This window comes from Cavia porcellus, unplaced genomic scaffold (genome assembly GCF_034190915.1).
Source record: "Cavia porcellus strain 051 isolate PalLab524CR breed Dunkin Hartley unplaced genomic scaffold, mCavPor4.1 scaffold_1, whole genome shotgun sequence".
In the NCBI taxonomy this organism is placed as follows: domain Eukaryota; kingdom Metazoa; phylum Chordata; class Mammalia; order Rodentia; family Caviidae; genus Cavia; species Cavia porcellus.
The window spans coordinates 27,585,868-27,613,458 of record NW_026947484.1 but is presented as its reverse complement, the minus strand read 5'-3'; the positions used below and the strand labels follow the sequence as shown (position 1 = coordinate 27,613,458).

The 27,591-nt window shown below is 35.4% G+C and overlaps 1 protein-coding gene across 3 annotated transcripts in view; it reads left to right on the top strand.

Moving 5' to 3' along the window:
- Window positions 1–27,591, top strand: part of Strn3 (striatin 3) — an 84,148-nt gene that overhangs the window by 19,334 nt on the left and 37,223 nt on the right. For all 3 annotated transcript variants that reach the window (XM_063260784.1, XM_063260694.1, XM_063260742.1), the window contains exons 2-5: window positions 17,325–17,428; window positions 17,939–18,012; window positions 21,938–22,019; window positions 26,232–26,405. In XM_063260784.1, coding sequence (XP_063116854.1) covers window positions 17,325–17,428; window positions 17,939–18,012; window positions 21,938–22,019; window positions 26,232–26,405 — 434 coding nt within the window. The remainder of the gene's footprint in view (window positions 1–17,324; window positions 17,429–17,938; window positions 18,013–21,937; window positions 22,020–26,231; window positions 26,406–27,591) is intronic.

The window sequence follows — 27,591 nt, the reverse complement described above, 5'->3', positions numbered from 1 at the left end:
TCAGGTTTTGTTTTGTTTTTTGAGACAAGACTACGTGGTTCAGGCTGGCTTTACCTCACTGGGGTCCTCGTGCCTCAGCCTCCTGAGTGTTGGCATTATAGGCATGTGCCATTACACATGACTTTACAAGATTTTAATTACTTCCTTTTTCATGTACCAGCCTTAACCTTGGCATAATTGATTTGTCCAGATTGAGGGTTTGACTGTCTTTGGCATTTTGCTACCTTCTCTGTTACAAGTTTTATCCTTTTCTGCCCTCTTCTTGAAACGGATGTCTTTATGCTATCAGAGTCTTCTGGGGTTCTCATTTCATTTTTCATTACCTGTTACTCATATATTTTTTAGAAGGGTCAATTGCTTTTAGCAATAGCAACCTAATTTTGCAGTCCTGTGCAAAAATTGGCATTTTTCTCCTGTTTCAAAAATACCTGGTACATTTACCCACTGGTGAAGATGGTGGCTAACTGTGGCTTACAGGCTAAATACATTCCAGAGCCTGCCTTTGCAGAGCTGGCCCATTTTTTAAAGAGATGCAAACCAAAACAATAAACCTATGAATGGTGCAAAACTCAGGTAAGATGTTTACTATGTGGCTATTTATAGAAAGGATTTGCCAACTTCTACATCCCCATCCACTACAAACTACCTACTTGTCTAGCAGTAAAAGTTTTATCACTTGTAGTGTCTCTTTGTGCTAGGGGGCTGTCTGACTACCAGTAATGGAGTTCCCTGTGTCACTTTGGTGGTTAGGTGGATGGTGACCCAACTTAACTTCACTTGAAAGCCTGCTTCCTAAACCATCTCTTGGTAGTGGTTACCAGTTAGGTACCTTAGAGTAGTTAACTGAGACAGTTATTAGCATGTAAGAACTTCATTAGGGAATAATTTTATAATCAGCATCTATGCAAGAGAACAGAATGGTTAGAGTGGGCTGCTATGCAGTACTGACAGAAATTCAGTTGACCCCAGTTAATAATTTTGTAACTGGTGTAGCTGTCAGGGTTGTCCTAAGTTGGGAGAAGGGACTAGGCCCCTTTGCTCCTGTAATCAGTCATTGAATGAAGGCCACTTGGAAAGGCAGCTGAATTTAGCTGAGGCCATTCCTGAAGAGAACCAACAGCTGAGGGCTGTTTTCAAGTAGCACTTGCAGCAGCTGGACGATAAATTCTTCATTCCAGAAGGGGGGATATGGGGAGTACCTCACAATGTCTGCTACACATTTCTTCTCATTATGATTTACTTATTTTTTTGCTTCTTAAAAATTATAGCATTTAAAATGAGAAAAAGATAAAATGGAAACAAATCTTTGTAAATAGGAGAGTTTGAAGAGGGGGATTCCCTATGATGAATGTGATTGATATATACATCTAAATTATACCAATAAAGACAAAATTTTTGTAGCATTTAAAAATGAACTAGTTTTTCTTATGAGAAATCTGAAACATTGTTCTCTTAAGTTCTGTGCATCTTAATAGTTATTCTTAAGGTGTTTTTGAAAAAATGTTTTGATATGTGTAAAAGAGTTGACTATTTATAGTACTAGAAATGTCACCCTGGAATCCTAAAATTCTAATCATAGGAATTGAAATATATGGCAGAGCTGAAGAAAACATCTAATTCAACCTTCTCATTTGACATGAAGAAACTGAGAATGAGAGAAAAAGGGCTATAAAGCTAGTTAGTGACAAGTAAGGATAGGAATATAAATCTCTGGAAGGCAAGTTAGTTAGTGCCCCTTTCACTTAATTTTTTAATTTTTATTGAAATATGTTTGTGGTATATGATGATCATATTTATCATGGGAAGTTGACATGCACACATAACACATCTTGAGTCTTACTCTGTCCCCTTCCCCACTCCTTCCTTATCCTTCCTTCCATCTCTCTCTCTCTCTCTCTCTCTCTCTCTCTCTCCCCCTCTCTCCCTCCCTCCCTCTCTCTCTCTTTTGGTACTGGAGAATCAAACTTATGACCTTGCCCTTGTCAAGCAAGTGCTTGCACCACTGAGCTAAATCCCCAGCTCTTTACCTCCGTCTCTTGGTAATTAATTTCTTAAAATTTTAAGGCAGTATTCATGTTCTAAAACTGAGCAAAAAGGCTGTTTTCTTTTTTTTTTTTTTTTAAATGGCCTTTAGAGTCGGGTTTTTGCTCCCAGGAACAGTGTTTACCAGTTTGCAGGTGTTTTAATAACCACCAGTTAGAGACCCCTACAGTGAGAGAGCCCCAGTCTCTGGTCAGATGTTAACAGCACACAGCAGAAAAGGAAGGAAAAAAGGAGCAAGAGGCAAAATAGGCAGTCCAGTGGGGGTTGGGAGGACCAGTTGTTCAGAAGGAAGAAAAGGCCACAAGGCATCCAGAACCTCACATTTATTCAATGAGGAGGGGATTATCGGTGACTCAGAGGGTGATGGTGATTTTAAACTAATTTGGATCTTAACCTGGGAGCATCTTTAGTCTTAGTAGTTTTAGTCTTAGTGGTCTTAATTTTAATAGCTGGGAGAGGATGGTCTACCCCAACGGGCTAGTGGAAAGTCTCAAGAAGGTGATACCAAAAATCCCAAGCCTCTGTTTATCCCTTAGGGAAAGTATGTAAAACTAGCCATTGTGAATTTGTGGTCCTCAGCAACCACTGTATGTCTACTTCTGGAGTTACATCACTTTAGACAGATGAATTTATTTTTAACCTTCCTGGAAGATGATTCCACAGTTAACTTAGGAAACTTCTTACTAATGACTGAGTTATCAGGTAATGGAAACTCTTCACTATTAGCTTACTGGCAGGATCATACAATGAATAAGATTTTCAGATGCAGTCAAGGTGTTCTGGAATTGTAAAATTTGTTTTCTAGTTTCAGTGGTGGATTATCCTAAACATTCTAGATCATCAGTATCATACTTGATTACACTTTGAATTTGTATTTATGTTTGCAGTGGTGCCAAGCAGTCCTGGGGATATTTTTATTTTGATTTGTTTTTTTGAGATGGGATCTCACTGTGTAGTGTGTGCTGGCCTTCATCTTGACAGTGATCCTTCTACCTCAGCTTCCCAAGGGCTAGAATCTGAGGCATGTGCCACCACACTTGGCTCATTCTTTTAAATATATATACCTTATTACATTTTATTTGGAAGTTTCAATTTTAAGGTTTTTTTTTTTGTTTTATGTTTCTGTAAGATCTGTTTCTATAAGATCTATAAACTCATGCATAAGAGTTTTTTTCAGGTTTATGTTATATTTTGGCATAGACTCAACCTAAAATTAAAGATAATTTATGTAAATGTGTAAAACAGCATTCCTGTTTTATAAGGAGTCTGTTTATTCTTTGAGTTTGAGACTCTGGTGTTCTAAATTAGTTTATAGAAGTTGATGTCAGGTCACTTGATTGTATGCACTTAAAGTACACAAAAATTTCAAAAGAATATGTCGACTTTATGGTTTGTAGGCAAAAGAAGAAAAGGAAGATAAAATCTTTTTAGAATAATGCTTTATAATAGTAGGAATTTTTTCATACTAAAGTATCTAGTGCCATTGACTTCTGAGAAGAGTTTTTAATCTTCAAAGATTCACTGTCATTGTGTATTTCTTTAATTTTTGGTGCTAGGGTTTGAGCCTGGGGCCTTTAGCAAAGCATGAAATATATCTGAGCTGTATCTCCAGCCCCATATTTTCTTTGAATATGCTTGACTGTTCAAAAAAATTCCACAGTGAACCGTAAAATTAAAAAAATTTCAACCAAGTGTACACAACTGTAATCCCAGGCTGAGGCAGAAGGATTGAGGCCAGCATGGGCTACAAAGTAAGTTTTAAGGCCTGCCTGAACTGCATAGTGAAACCCTGTCTCAAAAAAGAAAAAAAAAGTAGTGGTAGAAGTGGGACCTCCTAATCTATTTCATAAATTTGAATTTTTGTAGATTACAGATTTTTACAGATTGCTGTTTAATACAGTGTATTTATGATTGAGTAATCACAATCTACCCGCCAAGATCTACTCAACAAATCTAGTAATTCTTAAATGTCTGCTTTGGATTAGAAACAACCTATAGCTTGATCTTTGCCTTTTGTTGTTGTTTATTGTGTGTTTTTTTAGATAGGCTCCCACTATATTGTTCAAACTGGCCTTGAATTCTTGGGTTCCTGCTTCCCAAGTAACGAGGACTTCAGGCACATGCCACCATGTCCAACAATTTACACTTTTTTTTTCTTTCTTTTTAATGTGATTCTTTGAGATAGGGTCTCACTATGCAGTTCAAGCTTGACTTGAGCTGACTTTGTAGCCCATGCTGGTCTGGAATTCACAGTGATCCTCCTGCATCAGCCTCTCGAGGGCTGGGATTAGAGGCATCAGCCACCAGGCCCAGGGAACGTAGATATATATATATTGTGAATTGAGCTGAATACAGTAGCAGTTTTGTTGTGTTCTTACCTTTGAAAATTCTAATTATCATCCATCTGCCTGTCTCATAGGGGGTTTTCCATAGTTTTTCTCCCCTTTGCCTTCCTTCCCTGCTAGCTAGTTGCCTGACATTGTTCTGAATCCTTAGGATGTAACAGTGAATTAGACAATGCAATATTCTTGCTTTTGTATAACTTAGATTCTTGTGGGGCAGGAGAATGGAAGGAGTCAAACAATGAAAGATAAATATGGCTATATTAGTGAAATAAAAAGTTTTTTTGAGTACCAGAAATCAGAATTCAGAACCTCACACTTATCAGTCAGGCACTGTAGCACTGAGCTGAATTTGTAGGAGTAGGGATAGGAGTATGAATTTTTATGAGTAGGAATTGTTTGGAAGTGACTAAATATGTGGTAAGAGGAAAAAGTAACTTTTAGTCCCAGTACAAAGGGCACAGAATACCTGATAGAACCTAGTTAATAAAGGAATGGCACATATTTAGGTACAGAGAATAATGATGCATGGAAAGTTAAGGACCATGTTGCCAAACAAACCCAGGTTTTGTTTGTTTGTTTTACAGAGAATGACCAATGTAGGGTTATGAACAAGAGAAATAATAAGGTAATGTTTGAATATAGGCTGAAAAATTTCCAGGAGTGAGGACAAATAAGGGCGTTAAGGACCTTTTCATTGATAAAGTTACCCTCAAAAAGGTCCAAATTTGAACAAATTTTAAACTTCCAACAAAAGTGTAAGAGGAATAATCAGCTACAAAGAAAGCTTCCTGAAAATGGGAAGGAGATAATGCTGAAGTAAAAGAATTTGACTGAATTATTAAACCCAGGCAAACTAAAAGGCAAGAATGAGGAAAATAACAGTACAGAGGGATTGAGAGTAAATGAGGATGTAGGACAGTTTGTAGTTTTTGAAAAGATGTTTTAGCAAAGATTTTGTAAGGGAGTTATGTGGACACATCTGGGAAAAGTTCACTATTGTTATCAGGCAGATAATATGCTCCAGGGCAAGTAGGTGCTTGCATGTTCAAAAACTAGCAAGGCAACTGTTGTAAATGATGGTGGAGTGAAGTAGTAGACTTGTTCAAAGGAGAGCTGATTGGTAATTATCTTTGCTTTTGTAAAGACTTTGTCTTTTACTGAGTAAGATGCACTTTTTGCAAGATTTTGGCTAGAAGAATGTCATGATTTAACTTTTTTTAAATCTATCTCTGGTACTGATAAAAATTTAAAAAAAAAAATCTCGAAGAGATCCTCCTGCCTCAGCCTCCCTGAGTGCTAGGATTATTGGTATGTGCCACCACACCTGGCTAGAGAGATACTTACTCACATCCTTCCCTATTTTTCAGTTGGATATTTGTGTTTGTGTAGAGTTTTCTGTGTCCTTATTGTTGTATTTGAAAGTATCCAAAATGGTTCTCCATAAATGTTTTTAGTGGTCATTTGTTACATTATATGGACTAATGCCTTCGCTATAGCTTCTACTAACTTTCCCAGTTTTATCTTTGTAGCTCTTTTCTCTCTTCTTATTTCTTCCCTCCAAATATACAGGCACAGTGTTATGGCTTTTTTCTAGATGTTCCCCTAAAGCCTCATACCTTTCCCTGTATTTTGTCTTTTTACTGTCCTTCATATCATCAAAGTTTTAACATAATGTACATACTATACTCAGTATGTGCTCGAAGGACTGTATATCCTATTGTACCATAGAAGATGTGATATAGATGCTAAGATGGAGAAAAGAAGGGTCGTTGGTAATTAAAGCTTAAGTACTGTCTTTGCCTCATCTTCCATGTGAAATAAATGGACATGTCAAAGCCGGGGGGGGGGGAGAACATTTTGCTTTATAGAATCAAGGATGATTACAGAGTGAATTAAATGTGGGGAGAGAAAGCTTGAGGAAATTTAGCATTGTCTTTTCGCATTGGTTTGAGAGTTTAAACCTTGTTCCATTAAAATGAGCCAGCATTAGTTGTTTTTGCTTTAGATAAGGTCTTGCTATGTAATTCAGGCTTTCCTTGAACTCACAATGTAGCCCAAGCTGGCCTTGAACCTGGGGCAATTCTCCTGTCTCAGCCTCCCAACTGCTGGTGTTGCAGGTGTGTACCAGTGCATCCAGCTAATTACTGTCGTTTGCTACTAAAAAAGTATTGGTACTTTCAGTTTAGGAGTGGAGCTATATTAAAGTACATGTGAGCCAGAAAAAATTATACTTTTCTTCCTGTTTATTTTTTAGATTTAGGGAAACATTATTCAGTAAGTACTTTCCTGATCCCTGGGTTATGCATGATGCAAATTAACTTGAAAGCTGCTAGATAGCACTGTAAGAGATACAGTGATATGGCTTATTTTCAAGGAACCTTTTCATTGTGTAGGAAGTAAAATGTAGCAGTAGTCGTATCAGGTAAGTGGTTTATTATCTTTTAAGTACTTCTCTTATTTGCAAATACATCTTACCTAGCTACTACTATAACATTCAGATTACTGAGAAATGCTTGGGTTCTTGAAGATGTTTCAGTCAAGTGTACATAATCTCTAAGAAAAACTTTGGTATTCCTTTGTGGGTTTCTTCTCATGGTGAATGGACCTTTTTTTCTTTTTGAGAGTTTGGAGGTTGAACTCATGGCCTCATATGTCATAGGCAACTACTATCCTGAGCTATACCCTCAATCTTTTTACAGTTTGATTTTGAGTTTGGGTCTCACTGTGGCAGTCTTGAACTTTCAGTCCTCCTGCCTTTGTCTCCAAGTAGCTGAAATCACAGGAGTGGGTCATCATGCCTGAGTATTTCTCTTAATTTTCTTTTGATCCTAAAGCAATCTAGAGGCAAGTCATTGTTTTTCTTCTTCCTTTAGAAGCTGGCCCTTTATTATTAGCATTTTAGAAGCAAACTTATCCCTTAACGCACCCATCCAAAGAAACTGTACAGTTTCAAGGAAGATAAAAAAGAGGAAAATTTTTTGTACTTTCACCCTCTCATATAAGATTATTTCTTTCCATGGGTTTCACTTTCCTTGGGTTTCACAGTTGGTGTTAGAGCTGAGGATTCCTGAGAGAGAAAATACTTATGTTGAGAGTAAGAGGCATGGAGGCTGAGGAGGCTTAACCCATTCCTACTGGCTTGAATTGCCAGCGGTAGCATTACTGTCCCATCTGGTGGCATGTACCACTGATGGTACAAACAGATCTAATCACTTTCAGCAGTCTTTGTACTAATACAGCTGATAAAAAGCTGCTTCATGGGACGAGTCATGCATTACCATTGGTGCTTCAAGCCACTCGGCAGCAAGACACATGAATCAAGCTCCTGTTGTGAATGTGTTAATGGAATAAACCTTTGAGCTAAGTCTTAAAGAGTAGGTAGGAGAGAGAAAAATAGTGAAGAATGTAAATGTAAGCAAAGGATATTAACAGATAAAAAGGGAAGTTTCTCTAAGAGACATTTGCGTCAACAGTTTGGGGAAATTTATAAAATTTCATACTGTGCTTTGTGTCTTATGGTGAAATTACAGGGGTTGGAGATGTAGCTCAGCTGCACAACACCTGCCTGGCAAGTGCAAGGTCCTGAGTTTGATTTGCAGTAAAAAGAATTTACAGACATTTGAAAGCATGAATCACCATTATATACCTTTATGTGAGGATGTGAAAGAAGGGTTCTATTTTGGTGTGTTTTCTCAGATAAGAAATATGTATGAATCTGTTCACAATCAGTACTAAGTATTTTTTTAAAAAAACCAGTAAGTTTTCTTGAATTATATTTCACTTTAAAGAATTTAAAACATAGTTGAATAAAAGATAGATGTGCTAGGAATTTATACCTAGCTTTCTATTCAAATCATTAAATATATGTTATGTGTGAAGGGGTGCAACTAATTAAGCTATTGAGTTCCTAATATCAAAATTAAGAAAGCAGTGTACACCATATATGTTACACTGCTAAATTATTTTAATGAGCTAGTAATAAGTTAGGTGAATTTTTTTTGAGATATTTGAATAAAACTAAATGACATTAATTCTTATAAAGAATTTTTTGAGAGCTGGGGGTTTATCTCAGTGGCATAAGTGCCTGTCTGGCAAGCCTGAGGTCGTGAGTTCAATCCCTAGTACCACACCAATTTTTTTTTTTTCATGGAAAAGAGTAAATTTAAAAACTTTCTTTCACAGACTATTCTTGTGGAATTTGAGAGTAAAGGACCATAGTATCTTACAGTATCTGTGGCTGTGGATCAAATTAGAGATGTCTTACAGAAATATTTAATCAATAATTGTCTACAGGAACTATAAAAGAGAGTTTCCAAAGAACATTTATTTTGTTTACTGACTCTTATGGTTCAGTATGTTACAGAGATTGTATTTGGATTTTTTTCCCTTGGAAATTTTACATTTTAGTTTAAATATGCATTGACTTAATTTAGTGTCATAGTAACAAATATAAACACCTAAGTGTAAATTTGACATTCTTTTATCCATCTTTAGTTTCTTAAATGTCTAAAATATTTCCTTAATTCTGATTATTAATAAATGAGTCAGGCACAGAATTAGAGTAATAGAACCCCTTAAAATCGCACACCTTTTTAGGGGTCACAGTATAGGGTATCCAAATCAGACATGCTATAAAACCAAACTACATCCCAATCCCTTTTTAAGTTGCCCAGGTTCCAGAAGCTTGTGATCCTCCTGACTCAGCCCTTTGCATAACTGGAATTACCTCACCACAAGAGAATTAGCGGTGGTCCTAGTATTTGAATCTAGGCAATGTTAACCCAGAGCTCATTTTACTGTTAGGCAGACTGTAAAGCTGCTCTAAAGAACAGGGAAGAAAGACTGCTAGAGAAGTTAGGAAAAATAAGATAGACAGTTTCATGATGTTTGTTACCAGTTCCCTTTCACACTAAAAGTTAACATCATTAACTTCTGGATTAGAATTTTGAACCCAGTCACTAGGCAGCCTCACAAATCCGGATTAACAAGCAGTATGAAAAGTATTTACCTGCCCAAATTTACACTAAGAAAATTGGAATATTAAATCAATAGTCCTTGTTCTGCCCATTTGTTGTTAGATAAACGAGATCAGATTATAAGCTTTATAAAGTGTGAATTTTCTGTGTTAACGGTTACTAATAGATTCCTGATGTTCAAAACAGTGCTTGGTATTTGTAAAACAATAAATTTTTTGTCAAATAAGTGCTATCATGTAAAACATGGAAAAGGCCATATATATTCAGTATCTTAAAGAATTTCAAGCCTGCAAGTACTTATTTCACGTGTGATAAAGGACATACTAAAATAAGGCAAAGATTTATAAAACGAAAATATGAACAGGAGAATTCATTATGGTCAAATAAAGTGTGTTCATGTTGGGCAACAAAACTGTTTTAATAGGGCTGTAGCTATAATAGCTCAGAGATAAAGTTCTTGCCTTGAATGTATGAAGACCTGGAAAGAAACACAACAGTTTTAAAAACATAATTCTGCCTTCTAGCAAGTTTTTCCTCATTGATAAAATATTGTAGACATAATCATATTTTATGAAAGTACAGTACTCTTTCATTTAATCAACATTTTCCCTAAAATTGATTTGTCAGTAGTAAAGAACAAAAGACCTTATGTGCTACCATATTCTAAAATGAATTGTATTCTCTCTTCAGATGCACATAACAAATAAGTTAGAAGTAGTAGAGTCTGTCTATTCTTAGCTTAATTTGGATTCTCAGCTATCTTGCTAGAAAATAGAAGGGTTGAGGGTAGAAGTGCATTGTGAGTCCTCAATGCCATAGCATATATAGCAACCCTCATTAAGGGAGTAGGAAAATTTGCAACTTGGTATAATGTTGTGAGTATAGAATTCTGATAGGGGAAAAGGTTGTATGTAGCTCAGGGTGTTAATTCTGTTATTACTCTGTAGATTCTGAATTGGAGCCATAACATGATATTGGTGGCTTTTACGATATTTCAGAATTTTTATGAATTTCTATATAATAGTTTGTAATGTCTAAAAGACATGGCTGAGAATGTGAATCAGTGCCTGTGCTTTCCTTGAATATACAAGTCACTTGAATTCCATCTCCAGCATCATAAAGCAAAAAGATAGTTAAGATCAGAGAAAACATACTTTTAGAAAGTACTGTTAAAATGGTGTATAGTGCTTGCTTCAGCAACACATACACCAAAATAGTTTTTGTTTCATGTGTTGAAGGGACATACTTCCTATATTTATGGAAAATGGACTTAATCATGGTTTTCAAATGTTAGATGAATGAGAATTCATTCATTAAAAGTTGGTAATTGAGGGCAGGCCTATTGGCACATGTGTCTATAATCCCACTACTCTGGAGGCTGAGCCTGAGAGATTCATAAAGTTCAGTTGCCTGCCTGATAAGTTTGGTGAGATACTGTTTTAAAAAGGACTGGGGAGGTAGGTCAGTGGTAGAACATGCCCTGCATTCAATTCCCAGTCTCCCCCTGCCCCTGCCGCCTAATATCAGTAATGCTTTAAATGACTGTTGCCATGTAAAGTGACATTGTAATATTAGATGATGGTTATTCTTTGATAATTTACTACATCTTGTCCATAAAAAGAAAAGATAAAGTTAAGTATGTCCACCAAGAGATAATTGGACAAAAAAAGTATTTATATCCAGTGTTGTAGGAAGCTGCCATAAAGATAACTAGAGTCATTTGAAGGAAAACGACCATAATGTTAAGTGAGACCATAATGTTAAGTGAAATAAACCTTGAAATGAAGTATACCTTGAGACCATAATGTTAAGTGAAATAAAGTGAGATACACTAAACTTAAATGTTACATGATTTCTCTTATATGTTGTAGTTGAAGAGCACAGTAAAAGATAGATAATAGGAAGTAGGGAAAAGGGATCAAGAGATGTGGAGAGAGGATAGGGAAGGAGAATAAAAAAGCAATAAAGATGTGTTATGTACATGTACTAACTACACAAGGAATACAAACGTGTTGCAAACATGTACAAAACAAAGGCATTTAAGGGATGGGTGCAATGAGGAATGTAGAAAATAGGAATGGAAAAAAATTAAGATATATTACATCTGTTTATCATTTCTGCATAAGAAATGTAAACAAACATGTATTAATAAGAAAACAAAAAAACCTAAGTCCCTTGGTGATTGTGGTAATTAGCTAAGTTTTGAAGCATTTGTATGTGATTTTTTGGTATTTTATACAAAAATACCAGTGTCGGGGCTGGGGATTTAGCTCAGTGGCATAAGCGCCTACCTTGCAAGCAGGCAGTCGTGAGTTCGATCCCTGGTACCGATAAAAACAAAAAAGACCAAAAAAAAAAAAAAAAAAATACCAGTGTCATCTTTGTATCTTAAAGTGAACCTTGCTTAATTCCAAATATTTAAATGCCTGTAATCCCAGCACGCGGGAGGCTGAGGCAGGAGGATCGTTGTGAGTTCTGGACCACCCTGGGCTACACAGTGAGTTCAAGGCCAGCCTGAACTGCGTAGTGAGACCCTGTCTCAAAAAGACAAACAACAACAACAACAACAAAACACAAAACAAATATTTAAATGCTTTTAATTTGTATGTTTGAGTTCACTTGCCATAATTTTATTTGACCACTAAGGGAAGAGTACCAACATTTCCTGAGAATCTGCTATTTTAAATAGTATTATTATTAGTTACTAATTTCTTTAACCTGAGTTTGCGTTTAACTTCTTCCTAAAGTTAACATATTTAAAACTTTTGGTTTGCTCTGGTCTGCTGTTGTTGTTTCTGAATATTTCTTAGCTCTTCAATAAATGCTAAACAGTGCTTTAAAATCATTAAACAAACCTCATTTGTATCTAGTGTTAGCTTTGGGCTAAATAATTTAAGAAAATTCTTGAAATAGAACAAATTCAGCAATTTATTTTAGGCAAGATAGTGTTATTTTAAAAACAAGCCGCAGTAATGTGAACCAAGCTTAGGTGGATAGAAGTTCAATCAGTCTTTCAAAGTTTTACACTAATGACCTCTAGTGGTTGTGGAGCTAAAAATGTATCTGCATCAAAGATTAATGAGTAGCAAGTAATCTCATATGGTTTTGTTCTAATTTTTGAATAAATTCATATCATATATAAAATATTATCCCAAATGAGCACTTTACATTCATTTAAGGAAGACGGTAAGCTGGGCATGCTGGCACACACCTGAAATCCCAGTACCTCAAGAGATTTAGAGAAGATACAACTTTGAGACCAGCCTGGACTCAAAAGAATCTTCAAAATCAGCCCAAAAAAAAAAAAAAAAATTGTTGCCAACTAAAATTGCATATAGAAAGCAGTTTATAAAAGCTTTTGCTTTTACAATGTGTTTCTGATTAAGAATTCTGAGTTAATTCTGTGCACTTACCATAGTTTTCAGATCAGAGTAATTAAAAATTAAAGTTAACTTAGATGGGAAGATTAAAAAATGAAATTTTTGGTGTCCCAAAAAGTCTTGCTGAGGATGCAGCTCAGTGGCACAGCACTTACCTTGCATGTGTTGAGTTCATTCCTCAGCTCTGTACATCCAGGGCCTGTGCATCCTGGACAGGTGCTTAGCCACTGGGTAGGTGCTCTGCCAGCCCAGATCTTCTATCCTTTAATGAAATGCCCTCACATTCCATTGTGGAACCTTTCCCTGCTCTAAAAAGACCTAAGTCTTTTATCTTTTCTATTTTCATTTCTTTACCTATAATACACTTCTTTTTAAATCAATAACTAGGAGTGAGGTTTTTATTAATATTTTAAAATTAGAGAATATAATTTATGCACAGAAAAGTGCTTAGACCTTAATTATAGGTTATTTTGGTTTTTTTTTTTTTTGAGACAGGATTTCATTGTGTGTAGTCCAGGCTGGCCTTGAACTCGTGATAGTCCTCTTGCCTCAGCCATCTGAGTGCTGGGATTACAGGCAGTTAGTTATAGGTTATTTTGGATAGTACTGACATTTTAACAATATTGTCTTGAAATTTATGGATATGGGATGTGTTTATTTAAATTTGTTTCAGCAGTATTTTATGTTTCATTATTGTAAGTCAAGTTCTTGCTCACATTAATATCTAAGTATTTTCTTTTTGATACATGGATGGGGGGATGCCGGGGATTGAATTCTTGAATTCGCCACCTTATGCTTGCAAGGCTGAGCTATTACACTGATCATTTTGTGTGGTGTGTGTGTGTGTGTGTGTGTGTGTGTATGTGTGCGCGCGCGCGCATATTAAATTATTCTTGCATTACAAAAACAAACTGCACTAGGTCAAAATGTGTAGTTCTTTTAATATACTGTACAATTTAGTTTGTTCATATTTTTTTGAGATATCAGTGTTTATAAGGCATGGTAGTCTGTTGTTGAGGGGGATGAGATACTGGGGGTTGAACGCAGGGCCTTTGCATTGAGCTACCTTCACTGTGTGTGTGTGTGTGTGTGTGTGTGTGTGTGTGTGTGTGTGTGTTAGAACCTTTTTTTGGTTCAAAGTCTGTTTTGTTTGGTCTTAGCATGAGATGATGACAGACTATTATATAATGAATGTGTTAGGATTTGTGGGCCACTCAGTTTTGCTGTTGCCTATCTTTGTTGTTTTGTGACATCTTTAAAAATGTAAGTATTTCCAGTTCTGGGAGGCTGTCTGAAAAAAGCCTCAGGAATAATGACAGATTGGAAAATTCAATCGATCTGTCTGTGTATTGTACTGGGAATTAGAACCTGGGAATGCTAAATTACATCTCCAGCCTTTTAAAAAAAAACTTTAACCAAGCTCACCACAAACCTTAAATCCTCCTGCCTCAGTCTTGTGAATATCTACGATTATAGGCAAATGGCCACCATTATTTGCTTTCTGCCTTGTTTTTAACAGAATTTTATTACAACAAAATTTTAATACTTTTCTTTATGACTGATGGTTTCACCTTAACAAATCTCACCTTGACTTGAGCTTCTAAAGATACGTTATTTCCTAAAAGTCTTAATTATTCTACTTTTACATTTTGATGTTTAATTCTCTTGGAAACATATTTTACAAAAGTTCATTACCATTTTTTCCTCATGTGGGTACCTTGTTTAAGTGGTTGTTTGGTTGTTTTTTGTTTTTGTTTTTTTAAAATGTTTTTTGGAGACAGGATCTCCCTATGTAGTTCAGGCTGTTGGAACTAACTTAGGATGGCCTTGAACTCATGGCAGTCTCTCTACCTTGGCCTCCAGAGTGCTGATATTACAGGAGTGTGGTACCGGTCCTGGTTTAAGTAGTATTTATTTATTTTTATCGGTACCAGGGATTGAACTCACGACTGCTTGCTTGCAAGGCAGGCGCTTATGCCGCTGAGCTAAATCCCCAGCCCCCTAAGTAATATTTTTGAAGTGACCATTCTTCCGTCAGTATTTTGCACTGTCATCTTTTATGAATCATGTGATATTTGATGCATTAGTTTATTTCTGGGCTGTTTGGTACATTTTTTGTAGGTTTATAAAATATATTAATGTTTGGCAGAGCAGTGTCTTTTTCCTCATTGCTTATAATTATTATGGCTATTTGAATTTGTAAATTTGACAATTTGAATTCTTTTGATAATTGGAATACTTTTGTAAATTTTAGAATCCATCCTTTGTGTGTGAGACATGCATGCACACACACAAAGGTTTCATTAGAATTCAATCTTATCAGTTTGAGTGAAAATTAGTGGTTTTGTAGCAATGTATCTGCTAGTCCATTTAGGTTCTTTAATGCCATTGTTAAATTTTTAAATTTTCCATACAGAGTTTAATTTCTAGGTACTTTCACTTTTTGATGCCACTGTAAATATTTCTTGGTTTTTTTGAGGCAGGGTCTTACTACATAGTGCAGGCTGGCTTTGAACATTGCTTATGTAGCCCAGGCCGACCTTGAATTTATGGGGATCCTCTTGCCTCAGCCTCCTGAGTGCTGGGATTACAGACGTGCACCAACATGCCTGGCTATAAATAGGTTTTTAAGTGTTTATTTGCAGAGATGATGTTATGTTATGACCTATAAGAATAACTAGAAAGTCAGTTTGTTGTCCATAGTCCTTTACTGACTGCTAAGTCTTATTATTTAATTGGTTATTATTGTAACTATCAGAGGCAGCCTTTGCCTCTTTAGTCAGAGTGCCCTCTACTTAGTGATCCTAGCTTACAAAAGTCCCAGTCCCAGCCACAAGTGCCCTTTCTCCACAAATTTGTTCATCTGTTCCCTTTCTCCACAAATTTTTGGTTAACCCTGTTCCCTCTCTCCTCCATTCTCCTCCATTTTTTGGAGACAGGCTTGCTGTGTATCCCAGGCTGGTCTTGAATTTTGCCTCAGCTTCTTAAGTGATGGGCCACCATGCACTCCATCCCATTTTTAATCTCTTACATGACTTTCACTTAGTTTGTACTACCTTCCTCAGTCATAATACCAGTGATAACCTCTAAGCAAATAACGTGGGTTTCAGCTTTTCTACTAGTAATCATAGAATGCTTATGAGATCTGAAAATTGGAATCACATACTAGGTATATAGTATCTGATTAAATTGTAGGGAAAAAACTAGTGTGTAGGAGAAAAACCCAATTGGAAATCTTTCTTGAAACATGTATAGTGAAACTAACAAGATGACCTTTTACTCATAGCTTAGGAGTGATGCTTGTCTCTAGGATCATAGTGTTTACCATTTCTTTTCAACTTTTATTTTTATTTGGAAACTTGTATCTTTAAGTTTATATAGCTGTTTTAGCTCCTCAAATGTTATGAAGTTATGGATGGTACTATAAGAATGTTTTAGGATAGGATAGGTCCTATAAGAATGTTTTAGGATACTGCAGAAAAGTTTTGAATGACAGTGGGCATTTGTTACTTAGGCATTTTATTAAACTGATTGAGTTAGTCTTCTTGCTAGTATGTTTCGATTATAGAAATCACATTCTAAATTAATGTATTAAATACCCAGCTGAATTTGTTTGCTTTGATTCCATGTTCACTATAATTTTAGAAAATTCTTTCTTGTACTGAACAAACACATCTGAATCATACCAATAAGCACATTTTGACTCTGTGAAAGTTAGTTTTATTGTAAATACCTGCATGATCAGTAAAAGAGACTGACATCCTAGGAAAGGCCAATTGCAGGCGGAAAACTGACTTTCACAATAAATAAATCAAATAAGAAACAAAATAATCCTTTTATAGTAGAAAAGTAATAGAAAATAATGAAGTCATGAAAGAAATGATAGCAAAATATTTTCAGTAATGAATGGGGTAGTACAGTGGGAGAGATTATAATTTTTTAAGTATTTCAGGAAGGAGATGGGTTTTGGAGGCTTCTTTGGTTTTTGTTTGTTACATTTTGTAGTTTCTATTTTTTTTTTTCCTGAGATAGTATCCCTCTATGCAGTTCAGGCTGACCTTGAACTTACCATGTAGCTCTGGCTGGCCTCAAACTCATGGCAATCCTCCTGCCTCAGCCTCCTCTTGAGTGCTGGGATTACAGGCATGAGCTACCATACCTGGCAAGAGGTACTTTTGAGATTTTTTATTTTTTAACAACTAATATCTAATATTCTGAATCATTTCTTTTTGTGACTCTAATCCCAGTGTTGTGATTTTTATATCAGGAATTGGGTACCGTGTGTGTGTGTGTGTGTGTGTGTGTGTGTGTGTGCTAGGGATCTAACCTTGGGCTTTGCACATTCTCTCATAAGTGTGGTTTATAAATAAGTTTCTTTAGAGGATTATGTATGTATTACATAATATTAGGGATTTTGAAGGATTATAAGCAAATAGCTAATTTATGATTATCTTTTTAAATTGATTGTTGTCTGAGAAAGTATTGCTGAATTTTAAATTAAATCAGTACAAAGCCTACTTTTTTATATACTTACCTATGTATGTTAAAGGAAAAATTAAATGCATATTTTATGTTTGTAGGCACGGATAGCATTTTTACAAGGAGAAAGAAAAGGTCAGGAGAATTTGAAGAAGGATTTAGTAAGAAGAATAAAGATGTTAGAGTATGCATTAAAACAAGAAAGGTATGTGTGCCTTATTTCTTTGTATGAATAAAATGAAGCAGTTTTGATTTTTTTTTGAAACCAGGAAATGTGGATTTGTTACTTGGTGATTTACCATTTTTTGTGTTTACAGCAGTATATTCTTGAGTGTGCTTTGCAAATAAATTTCATATACATACATGTACACACACATACATATATATACATATACATATACATATACATATGTATACACATACATAATGTAAGTTTTTTGTTTTTTGAGTCAGGGTCTCACTATGTAGTTCAAGTTGTCCTTTAACTCCCTATGTAACTTAGGCTAGACTTAAACTTGTGATGATCCTCCTGCCTCAGCCTCCTGAGTCCTGGAATTATAGGCGTGCTCCACCACGCCCAGCTGCAGTAAACCTTGAAGGAGACAGTCATACTGTGTTTTCTTATTGGAGTAGTACATAGCTGTAGTCACTTAACTTTAGAAAGGAATCGTTTTTTTTTTTTTTTTTTTTAACCAATTTATTATTAAAATTTCAGGGCAAAATACCATAAATTAAAGTATGGCACAGAACTGAACCAAGGTGACTTGAAAATGCCGACCTTTGAATCAGGTAAATTTGATTCTTCTGTTACTTTTTTTAAGCTTGTTTTTATATATCAGACTTGTTCTCTTTGTCCTCGTTTTGCTTTGTTAGCGTTAGATGGTTGACTATTACAAACAACCTAAAATTTGGAGAAAATATTAAATGTGGTTTTTGTAAAATCAATAGTTTCATCTGCATCACAGTGCTGAAGTTCTGTTCTATTTCCCCTGCATTGAAACATGCTTAACCCATAAAAGTATGGGTTTATTTTTGGTAGTAATTACAAATGAACAGCATTAAAGTAACTTTTTTCACTTCTAGGAAATTTTTTGTCATATCTTACAAGTTTTTCTTTAATTATTTAAAAATATTGTTTTAATTGTTGTTTAATCTGAAGAAGGTCTAATTAACTCACTTAAATCCTAAAATACTGGAAATTTGACTGGATCTAGAGAGTATAGTGGCAGCCAAATAAGGTTAAAAGAGAAACAAAAAATTATCTCCAATTTGCTCAGCTCTTGTTAGTGAGTGCCAGCATAGTCTCTGATGAATAATTATATAGTGAAGAGAGACGATTGGATGTAGGAAAGAGCCAACAGTTTAATGTTAATTTTAGGATGCCATGTTGCAGTTTGAATTTAGAAGAATAAACATTTTGATTTACATTATGCAAGACTTGGGAGTGTTGGAAACAGTTTATTTTTTAGTATATGTAGAATTTAGTTACAATGATTTTGATAATGTCAGATTGAAGCCTATACTGGTCTTGAGTGCTGGCTACTAAGGCAAGAAACAAACATGCTCTTTATTTTTGGATATATGTTATCTTCTTTTACAGTTGTTTCTGTACTTAATAGAGTCAGAGCATGTATCGTAGGAAACTTAAGGCATTTTTTTTTTTACTCTGTATTATAAATAGGTATTAAAAATAAAATTAGTTTTTAGCTTTATTAGATATGTAAGATTAGGTTAATATCAGATATGTTGAAATTGATTTGTTAAGTCTTTTCCACTTTTATTAGTAGATCCATTTATTATGTTTGTTATACATAAAGTTAAGATCAAGATGAAAGTGGCATGGGTTTTCTTTGTTTAGGTTTTTCAGTAATTATGGAGGCTCATTCTGATGCTAGGAAATAATACTGTGTTCTCGAAAAGCAAGCATCAAATAGGATAAATTATAGGAAGATTGAAGGCCAGAGGTATACTTGGCTTCACTAAAAACTTGATGAACTCAGATTTCAGGCATGTTCTTTGCACTGTGGTTAGCACATTCACAAAATAAGCAGGTACTTTGTGAAACTCAAGGGCTATCTCCTATGTATAATCACTGTTCCTGGGATAGAAGCTAAGCTGGAGTCAGAATTTGCTATAAGCGGTCTTAGTGTAATAGTTTGTGTAAAGCAGGATTATTAGCAGATAAATCTCTCTTGTCCAAAACTAAAATTGTGGTTAAATGACTGTTTTGTTTGTATAAACTTAAATAAAACAATATCAAAGTGTTATATTTACAGGAGACATATCATTTATATAAAAGTGAAAATCTGAAAACAAGAACATCCTGCATTAAATGGATAAATGTATTATGATATATTAGCATAATGGAATATTGTTTAGTAATAAATGGAACAAATTACAGCTAAATCGGGCAGTGTGAATGGATCACATAAATGTAAAAAGTTACAGAAATCATTGATGTCAAATTTAAAAATTGATATTTAGAAATCAAGATCCCATTGATTGCGTTGATTGATTGTTTGAGACACAGTCTTAATATGTAGGCAGGCTGGCTTTGAACTCCTGGCTATCCTGCTGCCTCAGCTTCCCTGAGTATGTATACCATATCACCTGGCTGATAATTTTAGATACCCGTTTTAGAATTGCTAATGACTAGAAGAAAGGATAAGGAAGGCCTTTAGGATACTGATTTTTTTTTTTTTTTTTATCTCGGTGCTATTTACTTGGGCATGTTAAAAAAATTAAGTTGTAGATTTATGATATGCCTCAGTAATATCGCTTGCAACTTTATAATAGTGAAAGAATGGAAACTAATTTTGTGATTAAAGGACTGGTTAAACTACAAAGGCATACAATTTCAGTAGAGTATTGTGTGATATTGGTGGTGTGTGTGTAGTCTCAGTTATTTGAGAGTCTGAGGCATGAGGATTGATTGAATTCTAGATTTTGAGAGCAGCATGGGCAACATGGTGGGATGGGGGTCCCCAGTCCAAAAGCAAAAACAAAACACAGGGCAAAAAAAGAAGGATGAAGTGAGGGCAGGGAGGGAAAAACATGGAGAGACAGAAAGACAGACAGACAGACAGTGTGAGTGTGTGTGTGTGTTACTGAGGATTGGACCCAAGGCCTCTAACATGGGAGGCAAGTCTTCTGCCACTGAGATACACCTCCCAATCCAGTGTAATCATTTTAAAATGATGTTAATCTGTATTGGCATAGACTGACTGTTCAAGGTGACATTAAGTGACAAAAGCAGTTTATAGTACAGTATACCCACTAGCTCAGCTCTTTTTTTTTCTTCATGAAAGGGAGTTGGATTGCTTTTTTTTTTTTTTTTCTCGGTACCAGGGATCAAACTCACAATCGCCTGCTTGCAAGACAGGTGCTTATGCCGTTGAGCTAAATCCCAGCCCCGGTCATGTATATATTTTAATGTAGAAATATAAACTCAGATACTAATATTGTTAACTTTTCTGGTGATAGTGATTCTTTTTTTTTAAAGGTATTCTACAGTGATTATGTGATTTAAAAATAGTGTAAGTAAAAAACATAAGTAGGGGGACTATTAGAATTTCTTTATAGAAATTAGCATTGTATTAGGGGAAGAATGAGATAATGCTAAGAATGAGATTGTTGGGGTGAGATAAGTAATGTTTGGAGGAAATACTGTATTTGGATTATTACAAAATGATATTAAGGGACTAAGAGTATAAGAGCCTAATAACTTCTGATGGTTTTCAGCTTAAAGTGTGAAGAGTAATCTTCCATGGCCCTTCTTCATTGTTTTTAATAATGAGAGTTTATGGAAGATATTTATATCCTGTTAGGGACAAAACTAGTTTTAGATGTCACTCTAAGGAAACTGATTAAGAGCTGCAATGGCACTTTATTGAACTTTGTGTGTATAATGGAACCCAGAGTTTCATGCCACTGTACGCTTTTTCAGTGAATATACTTTGTGGATATGTGGTTCATAGGAGAGTTCTAGCATTGAATGTGTGAGGCCTTGGATTCGATTCCCAGCAGTTTAAAAGCAATGAATCAAACTAATTAAATGTGTACACTTTGTTGCCTGAAAATAAAACTTTGGCTCCTTATTATAAAAACTGGCTTAACGTTTAGTTTTAAAAATGAAATTGACTAGGAAGTATCTTACGATTCAGATACACACATTCACACCCTCAGAGTTATTTGGTATTTTTAGATATGCCCAGTATTTTAGTCATTGATTTTATGCTTTTTTTTGAGACAGGCTCTCATGTAGTTCAGGCTGACCTTAAATTTCTGTGTAGCCCTGGTAAACCTTGTGGTAGTGATTCTTCTGCCTCAGCATCCTGAGTGCTTGGATTATAGGCATATGCTATTATACTTGATCTGTTGATTTTAAATAACTTATATAATACTATTTTTTTTAAATTTGAAAGGCATTTGATCCAGTAGTATTCACCTAGTAAACTATGAGTTCTAATAATACTCCATTTTAAAGCCTTGGCCTTTGATTTTTTAATCCTTTCATAATGATTAAGTATGCTTGGATTTTCCCAATTTTTAAATGTAGGGAAGTACCTAAGTGATTGTGAATACTCTTATTTTTTTCCTGTCCTTTATAAAATGTTTTAGGTATGTTTTGTGGGAAATTATTCCTACAGAAACTTTGGCATTGTTTGCAAGAATTGAAATAATATATGTAAAATGCTTTTCCCTTAATTTTTAGAAGAAACCAAAGACACAGAGGCTCCCACAGCACCTCAGAATAGCCAGGTAACATGGAAGCAAGGCAGACAGCTATTAAGACAGTGAGTAATGGTTTTATTTTCTGCTTTCTTTAAGGGACTAGATACGAAAGTACTGTTTAAAAAAATCATTTAATTGTAAAGAGCCCCAGTGTGTGTTGTTCATACCATTGTTCTTTTTGCTTTGTAGCTAGTTGGGTGTTGTTTTTTTTTAATAGTCAGATCTTTTGAAAACTATTTCCTCCAAGTTTCAAGATGATCATGATTTCCTGCTGTCAGATAAAATGTGTAAAAGACTGGATAATTTAAGGGCCAGAACAGTAACAGTATAGACTCCTAAAACTCTGTAACTATAAAATTCATAGGTTTGATTTCTCTCAACTTGGGTCATGACTGGTTGAGGGAAGGAATTCATCTGGAATTTTCAGAATGTCTTGCCAGTCCTCTTAGTTGAATGTTTTGGAGAAATTTCATGGTTGAATTTCTTGCTGTATTAGAAGTACTTCTGTGGAAAATTTGTTGCTTGCGCTTGCGTTTTATTTATTTGTCCTTTCACTTACTTTTTTTGTTTGTGATTGTTTTTTTGGCGATAGAGTCACTCTAGTTCAGGTTGGTCTTGAGCTCACTTTGTAGCCCAGGCTGGCCTTCAACTTGCAGTGATCTTCTGGCTCAGCTCTCCAAGTGGTGGACTCTGAAAACATTGATGCATCCTATTGATGTGCTGGATAATTTGCAGTTACCTAGCCTTCTCAATTCTGTGCATATTCATCTTTGTTTCATTAACCCCATGAAGTGCAGTTAGACTTGTTTTTATTATTTACCCAGAATCACTTTACCTCAGGAATTTTCTGTGATCTCAGTAGTCTTCAGCTATTTCACGTCTCTCATGCTTGATACCATGTTATGCCTGCTGGCCCTTTCTTGATCTACTTTATTTTCCATTTTGTTTTCCCTACCTGTGGGTGATGTGGTTTGATTTGATTCGATTTGGTCAGTGGTACTGGAAATTGAACACAAGGCCTTTTATATGCTATAGAATGTACCCTACTACTGAGCTATCTCCTTGTTCATTTTAAAGTTTTATTTGAGGCTAACCTCAAATTTGTGATTCACCTTCCCTAGAAGGTGGAATTTGTTTTCTGAGCTCCTCTTTAGAGCCTTTGAGCCATCACTTTTTTCAGATACAGTAAGGTTTATTTGCTGCCCATTTCATCACCATTTTCCTGTACCTTCCTGTAAAACCCCATTCTAGTTCATCTTTACTGTTTCTATTTCAGATTAACTCTTGGGTAAAAGGTAGAATCATGTGAATGATACTCTATGTTCATGGTTTCCTAGTTCAAATGTTGCGGAGCCTCGCTGTAACTCTGATCACCTCCTGTTCCCATGGTTCTCAGTGGATATTGTAAACTTTTACCACAGCTCAGCTGTTGTCTTTTACTTTCATTAAAATACCTCAAGTTCTGCTTCACTGAAAATGTAAAGATGACTCAATGAGAAGAATCTTAATTTTTTACTTTTCGTTCTGTAAATTTATTCTTATTACCTCAGTTTTCAAACTTACAGTGATTGAAACATGAATAACAGTGATTAAAATCACAGTGATCAAAAGGTGAACAGGTTTTTGATTGGAAGTTTCCAAGGTGACTAGCAGAAATAAAGGAAATGTTCCACAACAAACTGTCAGGAATCAAGTAGCTTGGAGGTCCTCTCAGAGACTGAAAACACCTAGGATATGTTCTTATTCTCTGGTTTTCTACTCTCTGATGTCAGTTTTATTTTGTTCTGTTTGTAGTTTCCTTTTTCTTTGGTTCTGGGTATTGAACTTACAACCTCGTGCTTGCCAGCCAGGTGCTTATGCTGCTGAGTTAAGTCCCAGACCAGTGTCCTTCTTTTCATATGACAACCTCCTGGCCCCTGTTAGAATTGTTCTGAGAAACATTCAGATTGGGTTAACTTGATCAAATAACTGCACACAAGTTAGAAAGTTTTACTTAGGTTGTTTAAGGTCTTGGAAATTCATTCAGACCAGGGACAGAGGCGTGAAATAGTGGTTCCCTCCAAAAGAGGATTGCATGTTTTAGAAGAGTGGGAACAGCTGTAGAAAAATCAGGTGCATAGTATTTCTCTCATAAATGCCTAATTTCATGTCTTGGATTTATACTTTGTCTCGCCTCCTCATCCTTTTTTTTCCCTTTGACTTTATAGTCAAATGTGAAGGTAGTTTTATCTCTTGTCTTTTCCTTGCTGCTCATTTCTTAACTGTTGAATCAGTTTTCTGTTTCAATGCTGAAGCTATCACAAAATATTCAAGAAGAGTTTTTTTTGGCGTTCATATTCTATCTGTTGGAAGCATTTGACATTATTTCTTTTTGAAATAATTAATTTTGAATCCATGATATTAGCCTCTGCTGTCACCTCCCTTTTCATTTCTCAAGTATTTGAATTTTCCTTTGAGTTTATTTTCTGGCTCTTTAGAAGTTGATGTACACAAGCTTTATCTGTTTAGTGTGCTTAATCATGGATGATTTCATTTAAATCCATGGTTTTGAGTACCATCAAAGATTTACCAACTCAAATCTATATAACCAGTCCAGTCTATCCTGTGCTTCTGCTATTGTCATCAGATGAACCCAGGACCTTGTATATTACCTAGTCTACTGATCTCTTACTGTCTTATCCATGTGCCTAATAAACATTAACACTTGACTTTCTTCATAAATACCATACGGTTGTATAATAGGTACCCTGTAAACTTGATTCTGATTCTTTATTTATTCTTTAATTGAATGGCATCATTAGGCAGCCAGCTAAGCTAGAAACATGAAAACTTGCCAAAATTCTTATGTCTCTTTTTGTTTTACTACCATTTATTTGTGTATGAAGTCACAAAGATTAGACCTTACTTTTGTTTTCCTGTTTTTACTTACTTTGTTAGTGGCCTGTTTTCCTGTTTTTACTTACTTTGTTAGTTGCTTAATCTTTCTTGTCACTAGCTTTTACCTAAATTTTTTTCACTCTTCTGCTAGTAGTATTTAAGACTTCTCTTTAGCATTCTTTATTAGCCTTTTACATACCTTGTCACATAAATTCATTCACAATTCATAATATATCATGATCTGGCCCCTTTCTTCTTTCCAAACCATAGGTTAAGTAACTTGCTTTCTGAAAGGGTTGCTGGCCCAGGCCGGATACTGTAGCTGGTAAAGCCAGGGAGCTCCTATCTCCCCCCACCCTTGGAAATTACCTCTGGCGCCAAACTAAGACCAATGGGCTACCTGTGCATCCCTAATGCCCCTTGGGTTCCACCCCAGGCCGAGGCTACTTATGTGCCTCACTCCACGTGTTGGAGGGAGAGATCTTCGGCCCAGGGGTGGAGATGCCTCGCCCCAGGGGGTCGGGGGTGTCTCTCCCCGCATTCCCGAAATAAAGGTTACTTATATTTTATACTTCTTATCTTTTCAGCTGCTGCCAGTCCTCTTCTCTTCCTCTCCCTTTCACAGTTCTATCACTTTCGATAAAAGGAAAGTTTGAAAATCACAGAACTAGAGGAATGTTGTAGAGTGTTAGATTCCAGGAGAATACATTGTTCAAAGATCTCTGATTAAGAACCTCAGGTTTAAATTTAGCATGTCACTGTTTTCAGTTCACTTAATCTCTACCATTCCTTGTACATTAAAAAAAGAAATTACCACACACGTACATGGATATACATTCACACATACATACATATTTCATCAATTTTGAGATACACTTCTCTCATCAACCCTTAAAAGCACTAAGACTTTAGGCTTCAAAGGGATTTGCCCTTCCTACTTCTAGCCATAAAATATCTCATGATTGTGAACTTTTAGAGCTTCTTTTTGGCTTTGATTTGGATTTGATTTGATTTGGAGACATGGTTTTACCAGGCAGTTCAGGTTGGCCTTGAACTCATTATATAGCCCAGGCTGTCCTTTAACTTCCAGGGATCCTCCTGCTTGAGCCTCCAGAGTGCTGGAATTACAGAGGTGTGCCACCACACCTGACTTTAGAGCTTTCAATGATAAACATCCCACTGCAGCACTTGTGCCATAGGTTTGCCACCACTGCATATTTAAGTTTTGGTTTGTAATTGACCTTATTCTCTTAGAACTGGAATTGTTCAGTAAAGAAGAAAAATGGGAAGAATATAACTTATTAGGATTATGAATTTTTGAAAAAATCCTTTCATGTGGTTTTTAAGGCTGGTATTAACATTATGTCAAATTTACTGCTTTTATTTTCCTCTTATAGGTATCTTCAGGAAGTAGGTTATACAGATACAATTTTAGATGTGCGGTCTCAGCGGGTAAGGTCATTACTTGGACTGTCTAATTCAGAACCAAATGGATCCGTAGAAACAAAAAATTTAGAACAAATTCTGAATGGTGGTGAATCTTCTAAGCAGAAAGGACAAGAAATCAAAAGGTATGAGTTATACTTGTATGTTAACGTTGTTTAAGTAATGGATATTATAAATTTACTTTGCTTCTTGTTACTAGTATTAACAGCTTTTTGTTTATGTTTTTGTTTTGTCTCTTTAGACAAGGTCTCACTGTGCAGTTGAGGTTGCCCTTGAACTCACTTTGTAGCTGCTGGTCTTGAACTGTCAGTGATCCTCATTCCTCAGCCTCCTGAGTGCTGGGATTAGAGGGATGAGCCACCATGCCTGATTTTTAACAGTTTTTATAGCAGAATTCAGATTTAAAGATTCATCCTTCACCCTTATATATTACTTTGGGCAAATACATTTTGCATTTAGGTGCTTTTTAAACTTATCTCTGTTTTGTTGGGTGGGTGCCAAGAGAACAGTTATAGTTCTGAAATAGATGCAAAATTAAAATGAAAATTTGAGTGATTGCATGCAATTCTGAAGTATTTTAACATTTTGATTTTTAAGTTTTTGCTAGAGTTTTTTCGTAAATTGTAGTGCTACTCTACCTCTAGAATAAGTAATGGTTATTTGGAAACAAGACTATTGGGTTTGGACTCACGAAGCTACTAGACATACTTTTTTTTAACAAGTCTTATATCTGTTTAACTGCCACTTGGCCATTCTCCCATACCTTCAACTCTAGTAAACCCACTAATCTACTTTTTAAATTTTTTATTTTATTTTATTAATATGTTTTAGTTTACTTTTTATTAAGATTTGGGTATTCTGAATCTTTCTTATAAGAGGTGTTTTGTGAATAGCTTCCTTCATTTTAGCATATTTTGAAGGTTTATTTGCTATAGCATATGTCAGTACTTCATTCCTTTTACTTAAGAAAAATACTTCATTCTATAGATACATATATTTTGTGTGTGTGTATATATATAGCACATTTTCTTATTCCTAGGTGTTTTCAGATAACACTAATAATGGCTCAACTGTATATATATATATATATGTTTTTTAATCTAGTTGTTAGGGCATGTGAATTACATTTGATCATACTGAGTAAATTTGAGGAACTGTCAAATTCTTTTTTTTTTTCCAAAGCGGCCATATTGTTTTACATTTCCATTAATAGTAGTATAAAAGTTCTGCTTTCTCCACTCCACAGTTGTGATTATCTATCTACCAGGTATATTTTTTATTGATACAGACTGGGTAAATGTGGGTAAAGGT